The 21,435-nt window shown below is 39.0% G+C and overlaps 1 protein-coding gene across 5 annotated transcripts in view; it reads left to right on the top strand.

Moving 5' to 3' along the window:
* Positions 1–21,435, top strand: part of MYLK (myosin light chain kinase) — a 205,509-nt gene that overhangs the window by 105,521 nt on the left and 78,553 nt on the right. For all 5 annotated transcript variants that reach the window (XM_032693456.1, XM_032693455.1, XM_032693454.1 and 2 more), the window contains 3 exons: positions 14,501–14,638; positions 15,293–15,490; positions 16,675–16,921. In XM_032693456.1, coding sequence (XP_032549347.1) covers positions 14,501–14,638; positions 15,293–15,490; positions 16,675–16,921 — 583 coding nt within the window. The remainder of the gene's footprint in view (positions 1–14,500; positions 14,639–15,292; positions 15,491–16,674; positions 16,922–21,435) is intronic.

Below are 21,435 nucleotides of genomic sequence, written 5' to 3'. Positions count from 1 at the left end.
ACTGGGACTCAGAAAGCAAAAAGACAGCACCTCTCTTACTAACCATTGCTGAGTTATTTTAGGGTTGACATACAACGCTAACGTGGGAGCAGCAGTGACCTAGACTTTCCCTGGGCTTGTGTACTCTGCTGGGCTATTTCAGGCTACGTAGTCACTGTTGCACTGTGTGGGATTCCTCCTGTTCTTTAGCTAGTCTGGGGCTAGAAAGCTGCATTACCACCATTATGGGGAGTTAGTTCCTCTCTTCTGCATCCCATTTTATTTTCTGGGAGTCATGGAATAGCAGGGTGAGAGGAACAAGAGCAGAATTAAGAACATGCATGATAGGCTGTAAACCCATGTGTTCAACATTTTTACATTTTTAGCTGTCCCCTCTGCTTCGTCCCTAAAACTCATTATGTCCCTGTTGCCATGAGGATTACAGTAACTTTCCCCAAGACTCAGATCAATGTGGATTTGTCTGCCAAAAATAGTACAAAATTTAAAATCGTGGTCTCCAAATCTCTTATCTGTTCATGTATCTTTTTTCCATCAGAACCTCTAGCAAAAGCTTATTGGCATTAGAGTTCTCTGAGTCTCTGAATGCTGCCACTAAGGCTTCTCTAAATGCTCAGCTGTTGCAAGCAGATTACAGCAAAAAATCGTTGTACATGCAGAAAGGGAGAAAACCTCAAAAATCGTCTCCTGACCGGACACTGATTTTTGGAATAAAGTCTGTAAAACCGTTTCTGAATTGTAACCCGTCTTTCTCCAGTTCATTTTTCTCTCCAAGATGATTTAAGCATTTCATGCAGTGCTCAGTTTGTTAATTCATTGTTAGATAAATATTTTCCTTTTGTATGTGGCAAGTAATTTTTATTTAATATGAGAAGGAATGGATATTCTTGGCTTATCATCAGTATTCAACCAGTGTCAGAATCCAACTTTTCCTTAACTTGCTACTGTGGTCCTTGGACACATCTCTGAGTCCGTCTGGGTCTACATTTCACTTCATATTGCCATTTTTGGCTTTGCTATTGTACTGTAAGGATCTCATGAAGGAACATTGTGCTGCGATCACTGGGGAAACTTTACCTGGAGTGAATAGTCTGCCTTAACAATAAAACTCAATTTTATTTTTCTAAATTAAATTCAGCTCACAGATAACTCAGAAAACTCAGCAGTAAGGATAGTCAGTGGCAAACTGTTCAATCCCTGTCTGAATTATATTATGGGATGGTGCTTAAACCTGCTGGTAGGTTACAGGTGTTATCTAGCCACATATTATGGTTTCTGATCAACTTCTGTGTGTTCTTTGCCATTTGGAATGTCTGTTGTTTTGTTTTTGTCAAAGGAAATTTTCTTTTGTGGGGTTAATGTAGAAAACATTTTAAAGGCCCTTTGCCCCATAAAGGGCTACTGCTCCAAGTCCTGTCAAATACAAAGGTGGGATTTTTTCCAGTACTTTGCAGTGGGCCCTGGATAATTAGCTAGGCTTATTGTGGCATAGCATTCCTTCTAAGTCATCAGTCTCAGATTCATTTATGGTTGTCTTTTGCTTCCTTATTATTAAGAAGGATAAATTCTGTCCAGCACTGACAGCCTCAGTATTATTCCTTGGGTTTGTATGAAAAACACTGAAGGTACTTAGCTATTTGTAGGAGGCTTTTGGCACTGTGTTGAAAAGTCCCACACTTCATATGGATGGGGCATAAGAAATGCCGTGGTCTTAAAAAATTCAAACTAATCAGTCTTATGCTTATTTAAAGTGAGAAATTAGCATCAGATCACTTAAGTAAGATGACTCTTCCTTAAGTAAGTGATCTAAAGGCCGAGTAAATTGGGGTAGATCCATTAGGTAGTCTGTGGAGAAACTAAGTTAATCAAGGTGAAGCTAATTTTGGCCTTGTAAAAGACTAAGTAGACTAAATTGAATCCTGACATCCGTCTTCCCTGTGTCAGTGGTTTCTTGCAGCTGAAATACAGGGAGACATGAACTACAGAGATTGAGCAGTACTTCTTTGAAAACATGTCTAACAAGTGTCTTCACTGTGAGAATTTTTTCTAACTGAACCGTGAGTCGGGTGCACTGGGTAATGCCAGATTAATTGGTCTAATGCAGGAAAACCTGACAGGTGATAAACATGGTCCAGGTTACTCAAACGTTCAATTATAGACATTCCTGGTGCCATTTGCAACTCTGAGAATGTTAGATTTTTTTTTTCCTTTACACCTTTACATTGTTTTTTATACAAAGGAAAATCAAAATTAGGAGACTTTGGGGCTGATGCACAAATTTTCTTTAAAGTCTTTAAAAAACGTGCATGACTGAGTTGTTTCTGTTATTGTATGTGCAAGCTTTTGTATTTGAATTGGTGTTCACATCTCATATTACAATTTTCTTGTTGTTCTATGTTATGAAAATAAGTATACAAGCCATTTTTTAAATTCACCAGGCATCCCATTTAAAAACAAACAAACAAACCACTTCCTTAAAAAGGGATGTGCAGGGTACATTCAGGTCACCTGAAATATATGGCGATTATATGCTGATGGAGATTGCGGGTACTGAAGTTGAATATTAATATTAATAGGCTTTTTATCAGGGTGGTTGAACATTTTAATCAGTTTTTTATGAATAGGAAACTGAGGTGAGGAGAATTGAATTGACTTTGGATGTACCTGTGTAGTGAGTTGGTGTTCACGCTTTGCTGAGCCTGAGACAATCAGAGTATAAAGGCAAGACAGCTCCTGGTAATAACTGGTCTAGTTGGAAGGTAAGGCCACTCACAGACATAGTGACTGTTCTTCAGGTCTGCCTCATGTCTGGGATAAGCCTTCTGACATGTGGCTCTCTCTGTTAGTTAACTAATCACTGACAAGGAATTACAGGTCAGATCCATCTGTAGAAAAAATGTGTCAAAGGGATATTTAAGCACCTGACATTCACACCAATACCTGAGTGCACTACACAAGATTACAGACTGGAAGGAGAGTGGGAATTGGGGTGGGACATACAATGGGCTCTGTTGTGCCAAACCAAATCAATAGTGCATGTAGGAAGCTTCTCTTCTTTTGCAAACATTCTCTCCATGTAAGAGAGGCAGTTAATTGCCTTCCCCAGCTTTCTCTAGGTATGGTATCAAAGTGGAGTGCTTGCTACATGAGGGCTGACTCCTAGGAGAGTATCCTGTCTTGCAGTTCTGCCATGGATGACAAACAAAATATCTGATCCACTGCGCTCTCCTTGAGGTTTATCCAGCATCCTCTCACCAGGCAGCAGCATCACTGATTGTTTTCAAGGCAGAGGACATGCAGTGTGGGTAGTGATGGCAGCAGGGCAGGCTGACAGCCAAGGTATTTCTGTGGGCTGTAATGCTCTGCAGCCACCCATTTTGCTGATGCTTGTCTTCTGCACACTGTTTTTATTTTTTTAAAGAGAGGCCTAATATTGCTGCTCTTGGTGAGCAAATGCTGTTCAGCAGATACTGCTGTTCCTGCTTATTGGCTCTCGACCTCATTTCTCCTTCCCTGCCAGCAGTGCACTCTCCTGACTTCACATCTGTTCCCCTTTCTCCCCCACCACTTTCTGTTCATGCTTTTTTTTTTCAGTGCAGCTTCCCCAGCATGTGTCTATGTTGGGAAGCCTGTAGCCCTTACAATCGGATTACTGTAGTCATTCATTGATCACTGGGCGAGCAGATTAGTCACCTGAAAGCCTGTCAGAGTCCCTGCTGGTTACCAGTTTATCAGAGCAGTGAAGGGAGATGCTTTCCGGAAAAGCAGTTTGTTTTGTTCCTGTCACTCTTCCCTCTGGTGTGAATGGGACCATAAAATATAACCAGGTGGAAGAAAAGCTTTCAGGTAGGAGTCTTTTCCTCTAGTCATGAGAGATTGTGTCTTTCGGTCATAGGTTGTTTTTCTTTCTCTCTCAGAATGACCTTTCTTAGACATTAAGCTTTTAAAGGAGGTTATCACTGAAATAAGCAGCCTCTCTTTGAAGACTTAATTGAGAGGCTACAGCTCTATTGCTCTGAGATACATATTTCTGCCTAAGGTAAGCAAAGTATGATGTCTTACTTGCCTGCCGTGATACTTGTGACAGCTTTTCAAAGTCATTGCTTATTTGAAAGCATTTTGCTGTATTTCAAGCATAACATAAATATAAAGGACTGGAGGTGACTTTACAAAATACACAAGTCTATCCTTATTAAATGTCCAAAAGGCATTCCAGACCAGTAGACTCGTGGAACCACTTGGCTATGTAATAATTGGTTTCGGAGCACTAACTGAAGGGGAGAGGGGTTTTGTTACAGTACTGAAAAGTCAGGGGTAAGCTGTCATGAGCATCAAAGAAACTCTGTTCCAGAGCTTTCAAGTGTGTCCCAAGGTTCTCAGTACCTCACTCGGTATGGATCACCAGCAGCTGTAACCCTTGTAAGACTAAGCTGGGGTGGTTTTTTTTTAATTGCGTTCTTGCAGCACCTCAGGACCAAACGTGAAAACAATGCCAGCTAGAGACCAAAAATGAAGGGCAAAAGCAAAACATGTGTGGAAGCTTTTAATGATAGAGATTGTGCCATCAACATAAACAATGCACTCTAAAGACAGTTTCTTAATATAAATCACTTCCAGTAAAAGGGAAACCAAATTTGGATGAAAATGAGGGATGAGTGCTTGCAGAATGAGGAAAATTCAAATGTCAGAAATTGCATTAACATTTCTTATAAATGAAAAACAAAGATGAGATGTTGACAGAAAGAAAATAATTTAATTTAAAAAGAAAGAAAAGAAAAAACCCTCACCCTTGCATCAATTGTGGTGTGATCAAATACCGTGAACATTAAGCTGTTATGTACCAGAATGGCAGAAAACAGATGGTTATTACAACAGACTTGGGAATGGCCCTGCGTTGGCCAAGGGGCAAACTGTCCCAGCTTAGATTGCCACATTCTGTAGCGCTCTAAGTTTCAGCTGAAAAGTGGAAGTCATCAAAACACATGTAAAACCTGTTAACTGAATATACGCCTGAGAAATTTTGAAAGCGTGGGCATGGTATTACCCCAATGTTTTCAAGATCAGCTGATGTGGATTAGCTAGTGGGAACTCAAAGAGTTAGCCATCAAACTATCTCATAGGATAAGCTCAATTTTAAAAACGCTCCAGAAGTTGCCTAAGGGAAGCATCCATCATTCCTTTGCAGTAAAGGAACGGAACAGAGGGTAGGAACATTGTATAGCTGTATACTACTGGAAGTGCTTCTCTGCAGCTTCATTTTAATGAAGGCTTGACTTTCAGTCCACATACACAGACCTTTTTTTTTTCTTTTTTTCAGAGTAATGTCTAGGTTCAAGAGATTTTTAACATAAATTAATCAAGAAGAGACAACTGACCACAAACAATGCTGTAGTCAAACTACCTTATCTTTTTTGAACTTAAATGTCAAACAAGTCTTGCTTTAGAATTCCATTCTGAAACCAACTTTTACCCAGAACTACAACACTGTATTTTTTCTTTTTTTTCCTCCTTCATATTAGTCTAATTTCAAAAGTTTCCTTGCTCTCAAGCTGAGTCTTATTTGTCTTATTTGAGGGATTCCTTAACATCTTTCTTAGTACAGTATCCTTTTGATTACTTCCCCAAGAGAGGAGCAGAACTATTTTAATGTTACCACAGGGTAACTAATTCTGTTGCCAGTGTGGATTCGCCAGAGGCTGAAGGGGCTGTAACTCATTAGATCAGTGGCATCCTCAGGGACACTTGTGCTTTATGTGTTTGACTGTTCCTGTTGTGTTTCCATTGCATTTCAGTTCATTCACAGCCCAGGTTTTTTTGTAATGGAAGCAGTACCTCTATACATCATGATGTGCTGCAATTAAATTAAAATCTACCTGGGCAGCCACACAAAAAGTTGAGACTGTGCATGTGAAGGTGAAATTCTGCCTCAGCAGAATGCACATTTTCACAGCAGAGATAATCTGGCTTGATCTAGCATATGGGAAGCACTTTTCTGCAGTTCTCTGAGTCAGACTGGTATCTAATGCTGGGGAATTTGTAAGCAGTGGGCCAGCTGAGCTGCCTTATAAATGTATTTGGTAGGTGTACACATTCTCAGGCCTTCCATGGAGTTGCTGTCTGTGACAGTGACAAAGGAGCAATTACTTGATATAAATAACTTGCAAACAGGGTTAGTCATTAATAAGGCAGACAGTTATGAAGGCAAAAGCAAACACCACTTTGGCTGCAGAAACTTCCAGTGAGGCTGTCAGGGAGGAATTCGGTCTGCTGACTGCAAAATGATCTGCTGTGAACCCAGCCGTCTACTTTGTATCTCTGACCCCTCACTCCAAATTGAGATATCTCCTGAGGAGGGAAAGCAGAGAGTGGGTTGCTAAGCTCTTCCCCCTGGGATCCAGTGATAGAATGCGTGGGAATGGTTTGAAGCTGTGCCAGAGGAGGTTCAAACTGGACATTAGGAAGCATTTCTCTACCAAGAGGGTGGTCAAACATTGAAACAGGCTTCTTAGAGAGGTGGTTGATGCCCCGAGCACGTCAGTGTTTAAGGGGCGTTGGGACAATGCCCTTAACAACAGGCTTTAACTTTTGGTCAGCTCTGAATTGGTCAGGCAGTTGAACCAGATGATCCTTGTAGGTCCCATCCAGCTGAAATGGTCTATTCCATTCTGTTTTGGTTGTTCTCTCAAATCGTGATTCTTCCTTGGTGCAGTCAACCTCTTAACAGTGGGATTTCTGGGGTGGCACCTCAGTTGCAGAACAAACTGACTAGACAACACAGGTTAAAATGCTGGTGACCTAGTGATACAGAGGAAAGACTTGGGAAAGAAGGAGCATACATGGGCTGCAGTGTAGGGCTGGAAGACTGACCTGGAGTAAAATAAAGAGATTGCCAGATGAGATAAAGTGGAACTTGGTCTCCTCTGTATATCTCTAACCACCCTGAACTAGCATAGGCTTAGGGCATTGTCAGTCTTAGATTAACAGTTTTTCTGTGTAATGCAAGGCACAACATACAGCTCTTCAGTGAAAGCATCTCCCACGGATATTTAAATCTTACCTTCCATTTACAAAAGACAGATTAGAACTGCAGAAATAAATGATGGGAGGTAGATGTGTAAAGAACACTGCTAGGTCATTAAACATCTAGTTCTCATGAATTCGGTTTGCAAAATGGCATACTAACCTGAGATCTTTAATAAAGCAGAAATGTTCCTACATGTCTCAAGAACATAAAAGCCTCATTTTTTTTTTTATGCCATTATAAATCAAGTTTGGGCTTCCTGAGAAACTTGCAGAAAATGTTTTGAGGATGTGAAACTCTTTTCAAGACAAAGATCTGTGTGAACCTGGGTCTTGCTTTGAGAGGTTTTAGTAGAATCTGCTGCTACTCTCTCTGAGCCCACTCACGCAGAGCTTTTTGAGTTAAGCGTTCTCCTCAGCTCAGTTGACTTATTACCCTGTGAGCCAAAATGATATTTAAACACCATAAATGGTAAATGTTGCTGAGGCAGTCCTTCCGCACGGCTCAGACCAGGCATTAGTTGGCAGCTCACCACATGATGCTGGCAAACAGATTCCTTGAGTATAATTAAACCTCTTGTAAGACTAAACACTGCAAGTTGTTTGTGGTGTTCTGAACACAAAGCAGCAAACTCTATTCTTTGCATGTCCTCGACTTGTGACCATTTGTAACCCTGGTCCTGCACCACTGAGTTACTGCACGAGTAGGTGCAGTAGGAGGTGTATATATGTATATATATATGTGTATATATATGTGTATATATATGTGTATATATGTAGCGCTGTAGCTGACCCAGCTTGAGCCAGGGGCTGGAATAGCCACTCTCCAGATGTTCCTTCCAAACTCAGTTACTGTGTGATTCTGTGCAGGGCTGAGTGTGCTGAAGTCCTGATATTTCAACAGGAGATGTCAGCATTCTGCAGCTCACATGAAAACATCTTGAGTACATCTGGGTAGGCAAATGAACAAGAAAATTTATTAGAATATATGATGTCCATAAAACGTTGACTGTTTAGACTCCAGGCCGTGTCCAGTCTTTGGAAACCTTCTTAAAGTTTGCATCCTGAGCTGGATTTTCTCCTCACGTCAGTGTCAACAGCAGATCTGGGGATGGTCATGCCACAGGGCAGTTATTGATTCTTTTTTTAACTTCTTTCCAAGGGTATAGATTTATCTATATCTTTTACCCTACAAAGTAAAAAGTTGGTTGAATAATTGCAGTTGAACTGGTACAGGTGTATTGTACAACTGGCTTGTATCAGGTTAACTGTTTGGTGCAGCATGAAGTTTCCATTTTTACTTTTAGATATACACTTTCAACACAATAACTCACCCTTGGTTATCAATATAAAGATGTTTACAGTTCCCAGTCCCCAAGTTCTGATTCAGACCTTTAATTTGAATTTAATTCAAATCTTTGAATTTAAAAAATTCAAGTGTATTTTGGCTTAGGCCCACAGCTAACATTAAGACTCCTCTAATGATAATTTCCAATCTGGAGATATCCAGAGGTCAAATTTATGTAAGGACTCTTTAACACCTGGAATGAGAAAATTCAAATAATAGGAGAGCATTTTTTATCACCTTAAATTTTTATTAATACAGGTTAACAAATAATCTGAAATTTGATACGGTCACTGTAGATAGATTGCCATACTATTGATTGCACAAATAATGGAAAACAGAGTAAGAGATTAATAGAAATAGTTGTTTATCAGAGGTAATATATATTTTCCCATTGCCATCCAAATATGCTGAGAATTTGGGGGGTTTTGTAAGAAATTGGAAGAGTTTAAATTTTCCTTAATCTCTATGGATTTAATGCACTGAGAGGCTTTTTTAAACATAGACTTGGATGCTTATTAGAGTGTCTTTCCAATAAAAAACCCCGAACCCTTAGGGTTAAGGGAATGCTGTGGGAAACGCCTGTATTCCTTTTGCTTTGTAGAAAATATATGTGGGTATATAAAGTACCCTTTACATGCTTTGCTTACTATTTCTGGGCTCCCAAGCTGTGTTTCCCACTGAGCTGTGCATCTTATTACTTGCTGTTTCCCAGCATTCACGCATATTAAAGCCTGAGGAAAGGCAAAAATCTTAGGAACCATGTAAGTGGGATCATTGTGGTGGACTTTTAAATCAAACACCCTGTGTAAAGCCTTATCAAAAGCCTGTTGAAGTGACAGAGAGATTACTGCCCACCAGAAATGCGTTACATGGGCTTACACGTTGTGCCAGACCACAGCCCTGTGCGAAAATTGTTCTCTGTGAGTAGCATTTGAGAAAAATCATAGTTCTCTTCTCTATTATCTTTCATGGTTTGACCTGCAGGAAACCAACAGCTGTGGTTAAAAAATCGTGGCAGCTTTCATAAGCTACAATGAAGTAAACTAGTTGCACAGTCTGAAAACAAGTTATTGAAATGTACCTGTATTTCATCAAGCCCACCCTGTGTAGTGCTCCCTGATGTTCCTCATGGAGTGCCTTGACATGATCCAGGTGGGGGGAATTGAGTCCACCAGCAGAAGTTGATTGGGGAAGGGAAAGGGAGGGAGAAAATAACCTGCCTGGGGTAGAATTTTTTAGTCACTCTGTGTTGACTCATATTCCTTGTTTTCATCCTTAGAGGTGAACCTTGAAAGCAATAAGAAGTAAGAGTGATGAGGGAGCTATTAAATGGCTATAGGCGATTAGAGAGCATTAACATAATAGGAAGAGAGAGATCGGATCTCCTCTTTTTCACATCCAGTTGAATAAGCTTGAGGATGTGTAGATACATAATGAAGTCATACCCTTATGCTAATGTCAAACTAAATTTTCCTTAGGTTCTAAATTTCCTTTCTGGTGCCAGATATGCTGCATTTTTATTGTCTGTAGTTTTGGCAGCAAAAATACCCTGTGGTGTTCTGAAAGGGGGTGTTTCAGCCAGAAGCATAGTGACTTGCAGTATCTGAGCTGGGAACTTTACCTCTGCCTTCTTTCTTTTCTTCTTTCCTCCTCCCATGGGCTCTGAAGCCAGCTCTCACTGAGAACATTTGGATTTTGAACCCCAGCAGAGTTCATGTGGTGAAAGGGACGTTAGAGGACCAGGGGAAAGCAATCCTAATACTGACCTGTTGTTAGCAGCTTGCTTGTTTGTATCCTGTTTTTCTTATCTGCTTGCCCACTATTTTCCTGTTGCACAGATTTTGTTCCTAGTGTATGATAGCAAGCACCTAGATGTGGCTAGGGAATGTGAACTTCTATGGTTGTTGCACTTTCTGAAGCTACTCTTTTGCAAACAGTTCCTGGGGTTTTGTGTATGGTTTTCCTTGTAGTATTTTCCTGTTGAAATAATTAGCCAGGTGTTTTCAAAAGGAATAAAATCACACAGTATCTTTTCACCATAAATGGGAATGGGAGTTATTCAAGTTAATCTTGAATGAGCAGCGTTCCTTCTTGTTCCTCCAAAATCAGTTTGATTGCTGTTTTTCCAAACAAGACCTGTAAGGGTTAAAATTGAAGAAACCCTTGTATTAAAAGCCCTTATATTAAAAAAATCTGTGAAAATGTATAGCACTGCTATTTCATTGTAAAATTGTGAAATGTTAAAGCCTTCATCAGACAAACACTGAGTCACTGCGTGGTGCTGTGTCATAAATAAACAACTAAAAGCATTTACAAGCTTCAGAAGAATTTGAAAATAGTTAACATTCAGTCTTTGTAATTTGGCCTTTGCGTGATTGTATCTGTCCCTTCTGAGAAAATGCTGTGATTAAGACTAAATAAAACTAAATAACATATCTAAAACTGTGTTGTCTTGTGTAAAACATCTGTGAGAAACTAAAGTTGGCAGTAGGTAATTTCAATTTTTTTCTAAGTCTAGAAGTCCACAATATCAAATTTTAAGCAAAGCAAGAAATGTTACATGAAATGATCCCCTGTGGTTTCTTAATGAACAAATAGCATTTATGGCTTAGAATGAAAGTCTTTTTAATTGTTGCTGCCAAGTTGAGAAACACTGGACTGTTTTTGTGATATTTTGATTAAGTTGTTTGATCAATAAACATATGCTAATGATGAATATACACTTCTGAACAACAGTAGTGTAGGATAAAAGATCCCCAATAAAAATAAAGATTTCAAAAGTAGGGGAGAATGCTTGTTTTGAAGAGAGCCTATTCAAGTTGCCATGGAATCAGACTTGTTAGACATATATTTTCTGTATCCTGGATGTCACATGTTTGATTAGGAGTACTGGTTGCCTCAGCCATGATAGCTTTTAATTTTTGAGCTCTTATGTACAACAAATTTCATATCCGTTGGTAAAAAATGCCTTCACTGCCCCTGTGCTCCGAAGAACATCAGCAACAGATAGGCAGATGTTTTCATTCCTGCTTTACAGTAGATATTGAGAAATCAGGTAATACTTCAAGGACTAAATCAGAATGTATGTGCATTTGTATACAGTAGGTTTACAAGGATAGGAATATCTTCAGGAAGTTGCTTTTGTTTCTGTCCCGGGACTAAGCCTCAAGTTCTCAATATTTCAGACTTAATAATTTATCTTAATGTTCTTCTGCATGATTACATTCGGTTTCCCCTATTGAAATAGTTCTTTTGTCTCTCCAGTAACTTTTTTTGTACTGTTTAAGCTGCGTTCTTTTAAGTTTTTTACTACTCACATACCACAGACTTCTGGTGTTTTGATACTTGCCATCGTAAGTTTCTGTTTAAGCACAGAACTGGTCTTCATCCAGGAGATCAGCACAAACCTATGCAGTGCTTAAATTCAGTGTAAGCACTATTATTTTTTTAAGTTTTGTGCAATGGTGAGACAGATTCATTTCAATTTGACATCTTCATTTACGAAGTATGAGCACTGATCAGTAAAAATGGTGAGATGGTTTTCATCCTTTAATCGTGCAGGTCACTCTTTTAGGGGTAGAGGCCTGTGGCCCCAGTAAATCTTCATAATGTCACTCATATCAATAGGTCTCCTCACCAACATCTGCCTAAGACAACTTAGAAAAATTGAGGCCTAACATTTTTTGTAAACTTGTTGGGTTTGTGATTCATATATGCAATTACTGTGAATTACTTGCTTGCTTCCATTTGATGTTTCTGCAGCTCTGTGCGAGATGATTTTATTCCAGTACAGGAATCTTTCATTTATGCAGCACATATTTTGGAGGAGTTAGCATTGTTGAAAAATTCGATGAAGGAAATGATTTTCCTTCTGCAGTTGCTCACCCATATCTTTTTAATAAGCTGAGGCTGTTATACTGTATTGTCTTCCTAGAATATAAAAAGCTGTTTATTTAGACTATATGCAACAGGCAGGTCAGTCTAATGGAGCAGAGAACCAGTTGGGAGGGATGTGGAAGAGCTGCTCAGACTTAATGCTGTTTGTACCAGGGCTCTGCTGGAGGCAGCTCAGTCTGGTCTGGGAGAATTGCTACTAGAGCCACTACGAGCAAATTTGTTCCCTGGTCACTGTTAACTGTTGTTATCTGCCCCTATCTGAAGAATTGATCTTTTCTGATCAGAACCCAGGCCTGTTTTTCTCTTGGTCCAGAGCCACATCTCTGCTTTATTTTCTTTCCCTGCTCTCTGTTTATTGCATATCTGCCTTCTAGATTTGCAATGTTATTAGTTATTTCAGTAAAAGGGATAATGGGAACTATATTTTTTTAAGTCTACTTTTCTTTTTTTTTCCCCATGCTTCTTTCTGTCCTACTATTCTCTTGGGTTTTTTTTTTCCTTTTCTTGCTTTCTTTATCTTATTTTCCTCCTTTTTTTCCAATTCTATGGGTTTCTGCTTTCCCCCACAGATCTGTTTCACTTTGAGGGACAAAAGGATTTTTTGCAAGGCATTAGGGCAGTGAAGGAGCATGTGCTCATATTGCTTAGTACAGCAATTGTTTGAAGCTGTTTCCCTGAGTAAACATTACAAAACAGAGGGATATGGTGAACCACAGCAGTTTATTACTGTAGAGGATTTTCACCCAACTTCATGGCTATTTTCTGTAAAGCATCAGTCACTTACAAGCAGGTGCTATGGGAAGCTCTAAGACTGATCAATGTGGTCTGATGGTGAATCAGGTGCCTCAGAGTAGCAGGACCATAACACCGATCCCAGTGGGTCTCAGTCAGGTCCCATGTTTCCATTCTCACATGCATCAATGTCTCAAAGCTCACTGCCAAGAAAAGACCTATGACATGAGCCAGCAAGACAAGATTTTGGCTAGAAAAAGCTTTGCTAGAGAAAAGGAAAAACTTCCCTTCCAGGCAGCTTCCAAATTTACACTGAGCTCAAATTACCCTGGGACAAGCTTAACTTTTTGCCTCCGGGAGGTTCAGTGGGCCTGCTCAGTGATGTGCTGTCATTTTTTCTAATCACCAATTTTATGAATTATGATTTTTCTCCAGCTTGGAACTTTATGTTGCTGTAATACTATTTTGGATGTTCTTGGTATACCTTTGAAAATTTTAAAGGTAGGAATAAGCAAAATAAAGCTATTTTCATGTATGGATAGAATTTAGGGTTGGCATTTTACAGGCAAGACGTAAAAGGTCTGAATGCAAGCTAAACAAAAAGTGTATCCAAGTGACCGATAAATATTTATGACTTCTTGCATTTGGTCATGATCACTATTTTGGCTTCACAACTCTCTTTGCTCAGGTTTTTAGAACAGGAGTGAATTTCCTGGTCTGGTGTACCACATAGATCACAATTAAATGGTCTTGCTTCATAGCCTCTGGATCCAAGACAGAGACCACTGTGGATACTGGAAACAACATATCACAGATAGATTTTAAGAGTGATTAATTTAATTCCAGCAGTCAGCATTTGACTGTACAGCCTCAAAACAAACAAAAAAACCCTAAAAGCCATAATGCAACAGTTTGTTTTGGGATATATATTGATAACCTCAGGTTTCAAACTTTCCCACCAGCAGTTGCCTAATTGGAGTACAGGAGAGGAGTGTGGTGAACTCAAAATCATTCAATACTGACCATCTAACAAACAAAATGTTTTGTAGTTTCTTGCAGAGTTGCAACTCCTATATTCCTGTGAGTTTGTTTTTAACTTATCGATCATGAGAATAGCAACTTGCAACAAACCTTAAAATTTAATGTGAGTTTAGCAGTGATTAAAGGCACTGAGTTGTTGGTTACAAGTTGTTGGGTTGTTTGGGGGTTTTTTTCACCTGAGTTTGTGTATTTCGGGAAACTGAGTATAATTTCTGAATGATACTCTATGCTATTTCTTAACAATGATTTAAAAGGATTCCTGGAACAAGGACAGTTCCATTCCCATTTCCTGTCTGTCTGCCTGGAATACTGGCAAAGCAAAACAGCTATATTGGGTGGTTTCAGTTACTTTTACCTTCTGAAAGTTGAAACAAAACCACTGTCTCAAAATCGTGTTGAATATAGGGTCATTTTGTCAGGAAAATTCCATTAGAAGACCCCTTTTATTCTTTTTTAACTTCACAGAAAAGAAGAGCAGCAAGAAGGCAGAAAGTGCACAGGCTGCCAAGCTAAACAAGACTTTTGCACCCATCTTCCTTAAAGGCCTGACTGACCTCAAAGTAATGGATGGAAGTCAAGTGATAATGACTGTGGAGGTATCAGGTGCGTAGCTATAGGGCAGTATTATTTTAAGAAATTAAATCCTGCTGCAAAGTTTGTGGGGTTTTTCCATCTTTTTAGCAGGTGTCTTTGCATTTGGAAATAATATTTCTAGGAACCGGTTCTTTAAAACTTGGTTTGTCTAATATGATCTTCAAGGGGATGAACATTGTCCAGTGTTAATGTGTTCAGACCTCTACAAGTGTTTCTTCACTGGAATGGTATAATAATAACATAAGTTTATTATTGGGTCCTGTTGTTGAACTAAAACTAAGTCTCGGTGGACTTGTAACAGCTTTTGTTGTGAACCAAACAAGACTGAATTCCTGTCAGCTGGTGTAAGAGTAGTGCTGCAGAAAAGAGCAGTCCTGGTATGAACCTTGGTAACAGAAACTCTTGATAATCACCTTTGTGGGATCTAGAACTCATTCTCCCTCTCTGTTGTCTACATGCTTCCCTTATTCATTTGTATTTTAACCAATAAAAGACAGACTATTCCACATTACACAGCACTGAAAGAGTTAATGAAATTCTTGAATGTTTGTAAGATGAAATTGCAGAATCAGATGGCAAAAAAAGCTACCAACCTTAATATTCTTAGTCAACATATGATGGGGTTTTGTGTGTCTCTGATTTTTGTTGTTTCATAATTTTCAGCTAACCCACCTCCTGAAATTATCTGGCTGCATAATGGGAAAGAAATCCAGGAGACAGAAGATTTCCACTTTGAGAAAAAAGGCAATGAGTACAGCCTCTACATCCAAGAGGTGTTTCCTGAAGACACAGGCAAATACACCTGTGAAGCCTGGAATGAAGTAGGAGAAAGTCAAACCCAGGCAACATTGACAGTTCAAGGTATAAAGTTCTTCTTCACCTTACAAAATGCTAAAATAATCTTAATCTGCTGTTCAGTGTCTATTTAAAGTACATGAGTGTTTGTTGTGAGGGATGCTACAAGTTCTGTCTCTGCATCTGAATTAAAAAGGATATCGAGCAGAAGCAGCTTTAAAAAAACCTTTTCACTCTGGAACATTATGTTACTATTTCAAAAATGCATTCCTGAGTCCTATTTCTAGGGACAGTGCGAAACTTCTGCTAAATGCAGCTGCAAATTATAACTATCAGGCTTACTTAGTTATGGACTTGAAGTAAACCTTTTAATTATGTTTTTATTTCTAATTGAAGCCATAGTATTTGGGAAGGCTGCCTAGAAGTGAGGTATCCTGGGCTTTAATGTTAACACTGTAGTGGTAGCAGGTAAGGAACACATGTTTTTTGCAATCTGAGTACTAGCTGTAAAAAATTTGACTTTGAATCTCCACATATTATGTAAATCCCACAGTAAACACTGAAGTACCTACAAACTTCCTATGACTAGGCATTCACTACCTTTGTGACAGGGGACTTCATTTAATGTTACTGTATACTGGCATTTTCTCATAGTCATTACTGAGAATTATTGGAAATCAGTGAGACTTTTATTATTTTTAATGCAAAGTATCTTATCTGCAGTATTTGAGCAAACTGTGCCTCCAGGGATGGGTCTGCAGCCTGTTGTCACTTTCTGCTCTGAATTCAGACCTTCCTCTATCCTCTAAGCCCCCCTGAGATCTAACCTCGGGGTCAATCTTCTATATTAAATGCAATTTTATGGAATTGTTAATGATGATTTACTACCTGATCTCTCAACTGCACAGCAGTCATAGTACTGTTACTTGCCCTTAAAGCTATTCCTACCCATATTCTCTAAGGACAAATCTCCAAGATTCCTTTTAGGGCAGCTTTAAAGTCTCTTTGTTTTGCTCTTAATATAAGCCTGGATAAAGCCAGTAAAGTGCCAAGTAAATGATTAATTTTGGTACGAACATGTTACTTCCAAAACTAAAGCTCGACTTATTTTCAGATTAAAAACTTATACCCTGCATGTTCAAAATAACTTTCCTTGCCTGTGACTGCTTTCCCTGAAATTAGTTAGCTTAGTAGTTACGTTCAAGCTTGGCATTTTGTTCTGATTTGTAATCTGTGTTTGTAAACTACAGAACCCCAGGATGGTATTCAGCCCTGGTTCATAAGCAAACCAAGATCAGTGACAGCAGCTCCTGGGCAAAATGTCCTTATATCCTGTGCCATTGCTGGAGATCCTTTCCCCACTGTTCACTGGTTTAAAGATGGGCAAGAAATAATGCCAGGAACAGCGTGTGAAATCCTGCAAAATGAAGACATCTTCACACTGGTCTTGAGGAATGTGCAGACTCGTCATGCAGGGCAATATGAAATTCAGCTCAGGTATGTTTGCTGTGAAAAAGCTTGTTCCCTTGGAACAAGTAGTTATATTTACCCTCAGTTTGAAATTCCCACCTGAAGAAGACAAGAGTTCCATTCTATTCATGTGAAACATTAGGGTAGTAACGGAATAAAATATTTCTGAAGGATGCAAAGACCTAATAAAACTCAAAGAGGAAAAAGAAAACACAAGAAGGGTCAGAAAAAAAAAGACAAAGCAGTATGATTTCCTTTAGGCATCCTGAAAAACAAGCTTTGTGGCAGCAGTATGGGAAGCAATTTGGCATTCTGGCAAGGGAAAACACAATCAGTATCTTGAGTTTGGAGCTATTGTTTATGGTGTTTAGTGTCTCTCTAGGTATTTGTAAAGATGCCTGCTTTCCATGGGAACAACCTGACCAGGAAGGGCCATTACACAAGCTTTTTATCCATACCTTTAACAGGAAAAAATGTTTCCTGGCCATGTTTGAAATATCTGAATTTTATATGCAAGTTGTATTCTCCTTTTTCTGATGTATCTTTGAAACAAGGCACCCTGATGCTTTGAACATCTTATCATTTCTACAAAATCTGGAAGTGCTGTTTTTTGCTTAGGTTGGATGTTAGGAAGACATTTTTTACAGAGACAGTAATCAGACATTGGAATGGGCTGCCCAGGGAGGTGGTGGATTCACCGTCCCTGGAGGTTTTTAAGATGAGACTGGATGTGGCACTTAGGGCCATGGTCTAGTAACCACGGTGGTGTTGGATCAAGGGTTGGACTTGATGATCTCAGAGGTCTTTTCCAACCCGGTTGATTCTTTGATTCTATGATTCTATGAATTTATTTTTATTTTATTCTGGTAAAATAACTGTCCTTTAAATGAAAAATCACATTTGCTGGTTCTTTATCTTGTAGAAAGTGCCACAGCATTTTCCATCTCCAATGGTGAAGATTAGGTAATAGTAGATCACCTATGTGATTATAGAAAACATAGTGTACAACTTTAAACTGATGTATTACTCTGTGCTATTTACTGTGCATAGGTGTATTGCCTTACTTGGCTAATATTTCTGGGTTTTTTAATTAAAATTATTTAATTCACATTTGAATCCATTACACTGGAACAAAACTTTCTGATCTGCTCCACACACTAACATTTTAGTCCTGATGGATTAGTCTGAATTGTCCTTTGCCTGCTTGCAAATAAATTACTCTTGTCTCCTTAACACAAGGAGGGAGGGAATTTCTTAACAAATGCCACCCATTTAGCCTCTAAACAATGAGCTATTTTTTTATAGCTATAGTTTATTTTCCAACCAGTGTCCCAAATGATGGACATGTCACTGTGTAGTTGCCTAGTTTGAAGGTGTGTTTTCACAGACTACCACAGGCAGACACAAAGGAGCTTCAGTATATTTTAGTATTTAAAGTCAGACGAGGCACTCACTTTTCACCAGAAAAAGGTGCTTCAGAGGATTACAGCTCTTGAATATCAAGATTTCCTATGATTAAGTATTTCTGCACTTAATTTCAAGTATTATTACTAACATTTATGTAGGTAGAGCCATATGTGCCATGACCTTCTTGCAAATAAGCTGTTTAGTAGATTTAGGCCCATTATAGTCTGTAATAAATTGTGAACTGCCTCATTTCAGAACAACTTCGTTGTGTGCAATCATCCCAGGTCATCTAGGACATTCCTAATGCTGATTTGTGCAGGTCATGTCTACCTAAATCCCTGCATCTGTGTCTCTTTGGGGATCAGTGGTGTTTCTAACACCACTCGGTGTTCGACCATCTTGGTACCTCTGGTGGGATTAGAAATGCCAGTTGAGTCTCATTGAGGTCAGTCACCTCTGCAGGAGAGAGCAGAGACTGGGAGAGCTGCAACCTTCTACTGGTACCTTTCCACATTTCAGTGCATGTATGCCCCAGGCATGGGCATCTTCTCTTAGGATAAGCTGGTGGTTTCACTTGAACTGAAAGAGATATTTCAGCAAAACTTCGGGGATGGAAGAAAGAGACAGGACAGGAAGGACAAAGGAGAGAGGACAGGAAGAACAAAGGACAGACAAGAGGGCTTTGTGGGAGACTTTGTTGGAAGTGGCTGTAATGATCATGTGATCACCCAGACCACATTCATCATTTTTCAAAGTGGAAGCCTGACAATATCATGACTCTAGAATCTACACTTGGAAAATAATTTCAGAAAATCAGCATATGAGAACAATTTTTGGGGGAGGGTGAGAAAAAGCAATGTAGCTAGAAAACAACACAGCAGATTACGTGCTAGTTTCAGTTATTCCCTAATCCTTTTACTGGAGAAAAAGCTGGAGATCCCACAAAGATCAGTGCATTCATGTTGGCTTCTTCTAATCCATGATGAGCAAAGCTGTGCTGCAATTAGAGCAAGGGGAATGCTGATACCTCATTTTGCCCTGCTGTCATTTGTAAAATTCCAGTTACTGTTCAGGGAACAGAAAGCCATATGCTTTTAGGCAACTGCTTATGTACTGTGAGTAACAGAGAAGTAATGGCCTCAGGAATATCCAAGGAGCCAGAAGTGAGCTGTATAATTTCAAGTTTGCAATAGACCTAAAATAATTTTCAGACCTAAATAGTCTTGTCTAAATAGCTGTCAAACTGGCTGCATTTGTCTTGAATACTTGATTGAGAAGTGTTTATATATTCAGAAACAGTCTTAGCAGTACCTGAGAGGAGGAGAACTGCGTTTAGTGTCTTCCTCTTAAAAACTCCTACAAAGTCCATTAAAAATATGGAATAACACAAGTCAATTCACTGAAGAGTTTATAGAGGAGTTGGCAGTAGACTGTTTTTAAACATAATCATTTTCATTTCAAATAAAATGTTAGTCTCCTTTTCATGTATTAATTTTAGAAGCATGTTGCATAGCTGCTTTTAGGGAGTCACTCCTTCTCCAACTCCATTAATTTAGTCTGGGCATGGTTTCCTCCCGTGTTAATTATTTTCCAATTTTCTTCTCCATTATTCTTAAGTTCTAAATTCTATTCTAATGCCTCCACAATTCTCCTTTTGTGTTGGCTGCTCACAAATTAAAACTCTGGTCTTAAAAATGTGGGTTTAACAAAAGATGTGTTTGTCTCTTGCAGTTCTTTCTCCTTTCATCACAGTGAGGTGACAAGGACATGTAGCTTAGTGTGATCCTACTGTGATCCATCAATGATTGCTCATTGACTTTCTGTCTTACCAACCCATATCATTACTTAGAATACATATTCGGTTTGCCTTTTACTATTCAGCAGACTGCTGCGTCTCACTTTTAGGAGGGTAGTCATTGTAGCCTCTCCTGGTCCTTGTTTTACATTTACACAAACCTCTGATTCCTCAATATTTGCATTCTCCACTGTAATTGTCCTAATAATGGTCCATCGAACCTGTTATGTCTCAGGCCTAGAGGAATGGTGTTTCATAAATATAAAAAGAAGAACAGTCACCCACTACTACAGTTCATCTGTTGAAATTTGGACATTTTACAGCCTGCAAGATGCTTGAAATGGGAAATAGAAATGCTTTTTTTCACTCAGAAGAACACAGACATTTATTTCCCCTTCTGTCCCTTGCATCCTTCCAGTGATGCAAGCGCTGATATCCAGTGTGACTTCCCCACGTTCTTTCACACAGTGTGTACATCATAAAGGAAGATTTAAGCAAAGAAACTGTGAGAATTGGACAGAGACTGTTAGATGAGCAAAACCTTTATAGCAGCACAGTCAACATGAGAGACCTCACAAATCCTCCTGCAGTTCCTTAAACAAATCATTTGCATTGTTAACCTTCGTCTTCTCAGACATTAAGTATTTCTTTTCTCCCCCACTCTATCTTCCGTAAAGGTTTGGTTAGTGTTGATTAGTCTTTGTTTAGAAATTTGCATAATCTGCTTAAAATCAGAGGTAAACATTTGTTTTATAAATCAGTGGTAGCTCAAATACTTTGCAACTCAGGTTATATAAAAAGCAGTTGTCAGATTACATTTCATTACACTAAACAGTAAATACGGTTCTGTCATTCTGTAACATACAGTTTGCAAACCTTGTTTTCTGCTACCAACACACTGTATATTTTTAGAAAAGAAAACCGTGACCCCTTCTCATTCCATTCTCCCACTCAGTGTTGTAAAATGCAAATAAAATGATTGGTCTTTCAGGTATAAAAGCTTTTGGCAAAACATTCAAGTGAGGTAAATTAGAGCATCGTCTTTGAAGCCAGTAGAGCTGCTCTGCTTTATGTCAACTGAGTTGTGATCCAGTAGATTAGTTGCTTTCTTTGGGGTTAAAACTTCATGGAGTCTGGAATTTCTCTCCATTTAACTCACAGAAAAGTTGCAAAACCTCCTACTGAGGATTTGCAGTTTCCTGCTCTGAAGCACCAGCTATAACTAGGGATCAACTTCATTGCCCCTTATCAGTTTATTCTTGAGAAAATATAATTTACTCTGCAATATTTGTTTCACACTTGGTAGGCTGGTAAGAAATTTCATTGTGTACCCCAACTA

The sequence above is a fragment of the Chiroxiphia lanceolata genome, chromosome 7 (assembly GCF_009829145.1).
Source record: "Chiroxiphia lanceolata isolate bChiLan1 chromosome 7, bChiLan1.pri, whole genome shotgun sequence".
NCBI lineage: Eukaryota > Metazoa > Chordata > Aves > Passeriformes > Pipridae > Chiroxiphia > Chiroxiphia lanceolata.
Note: the sequence above shows the minus strand (reverse complement) of the source record. Positions and strands in the feature narration are given on the sequence as shown.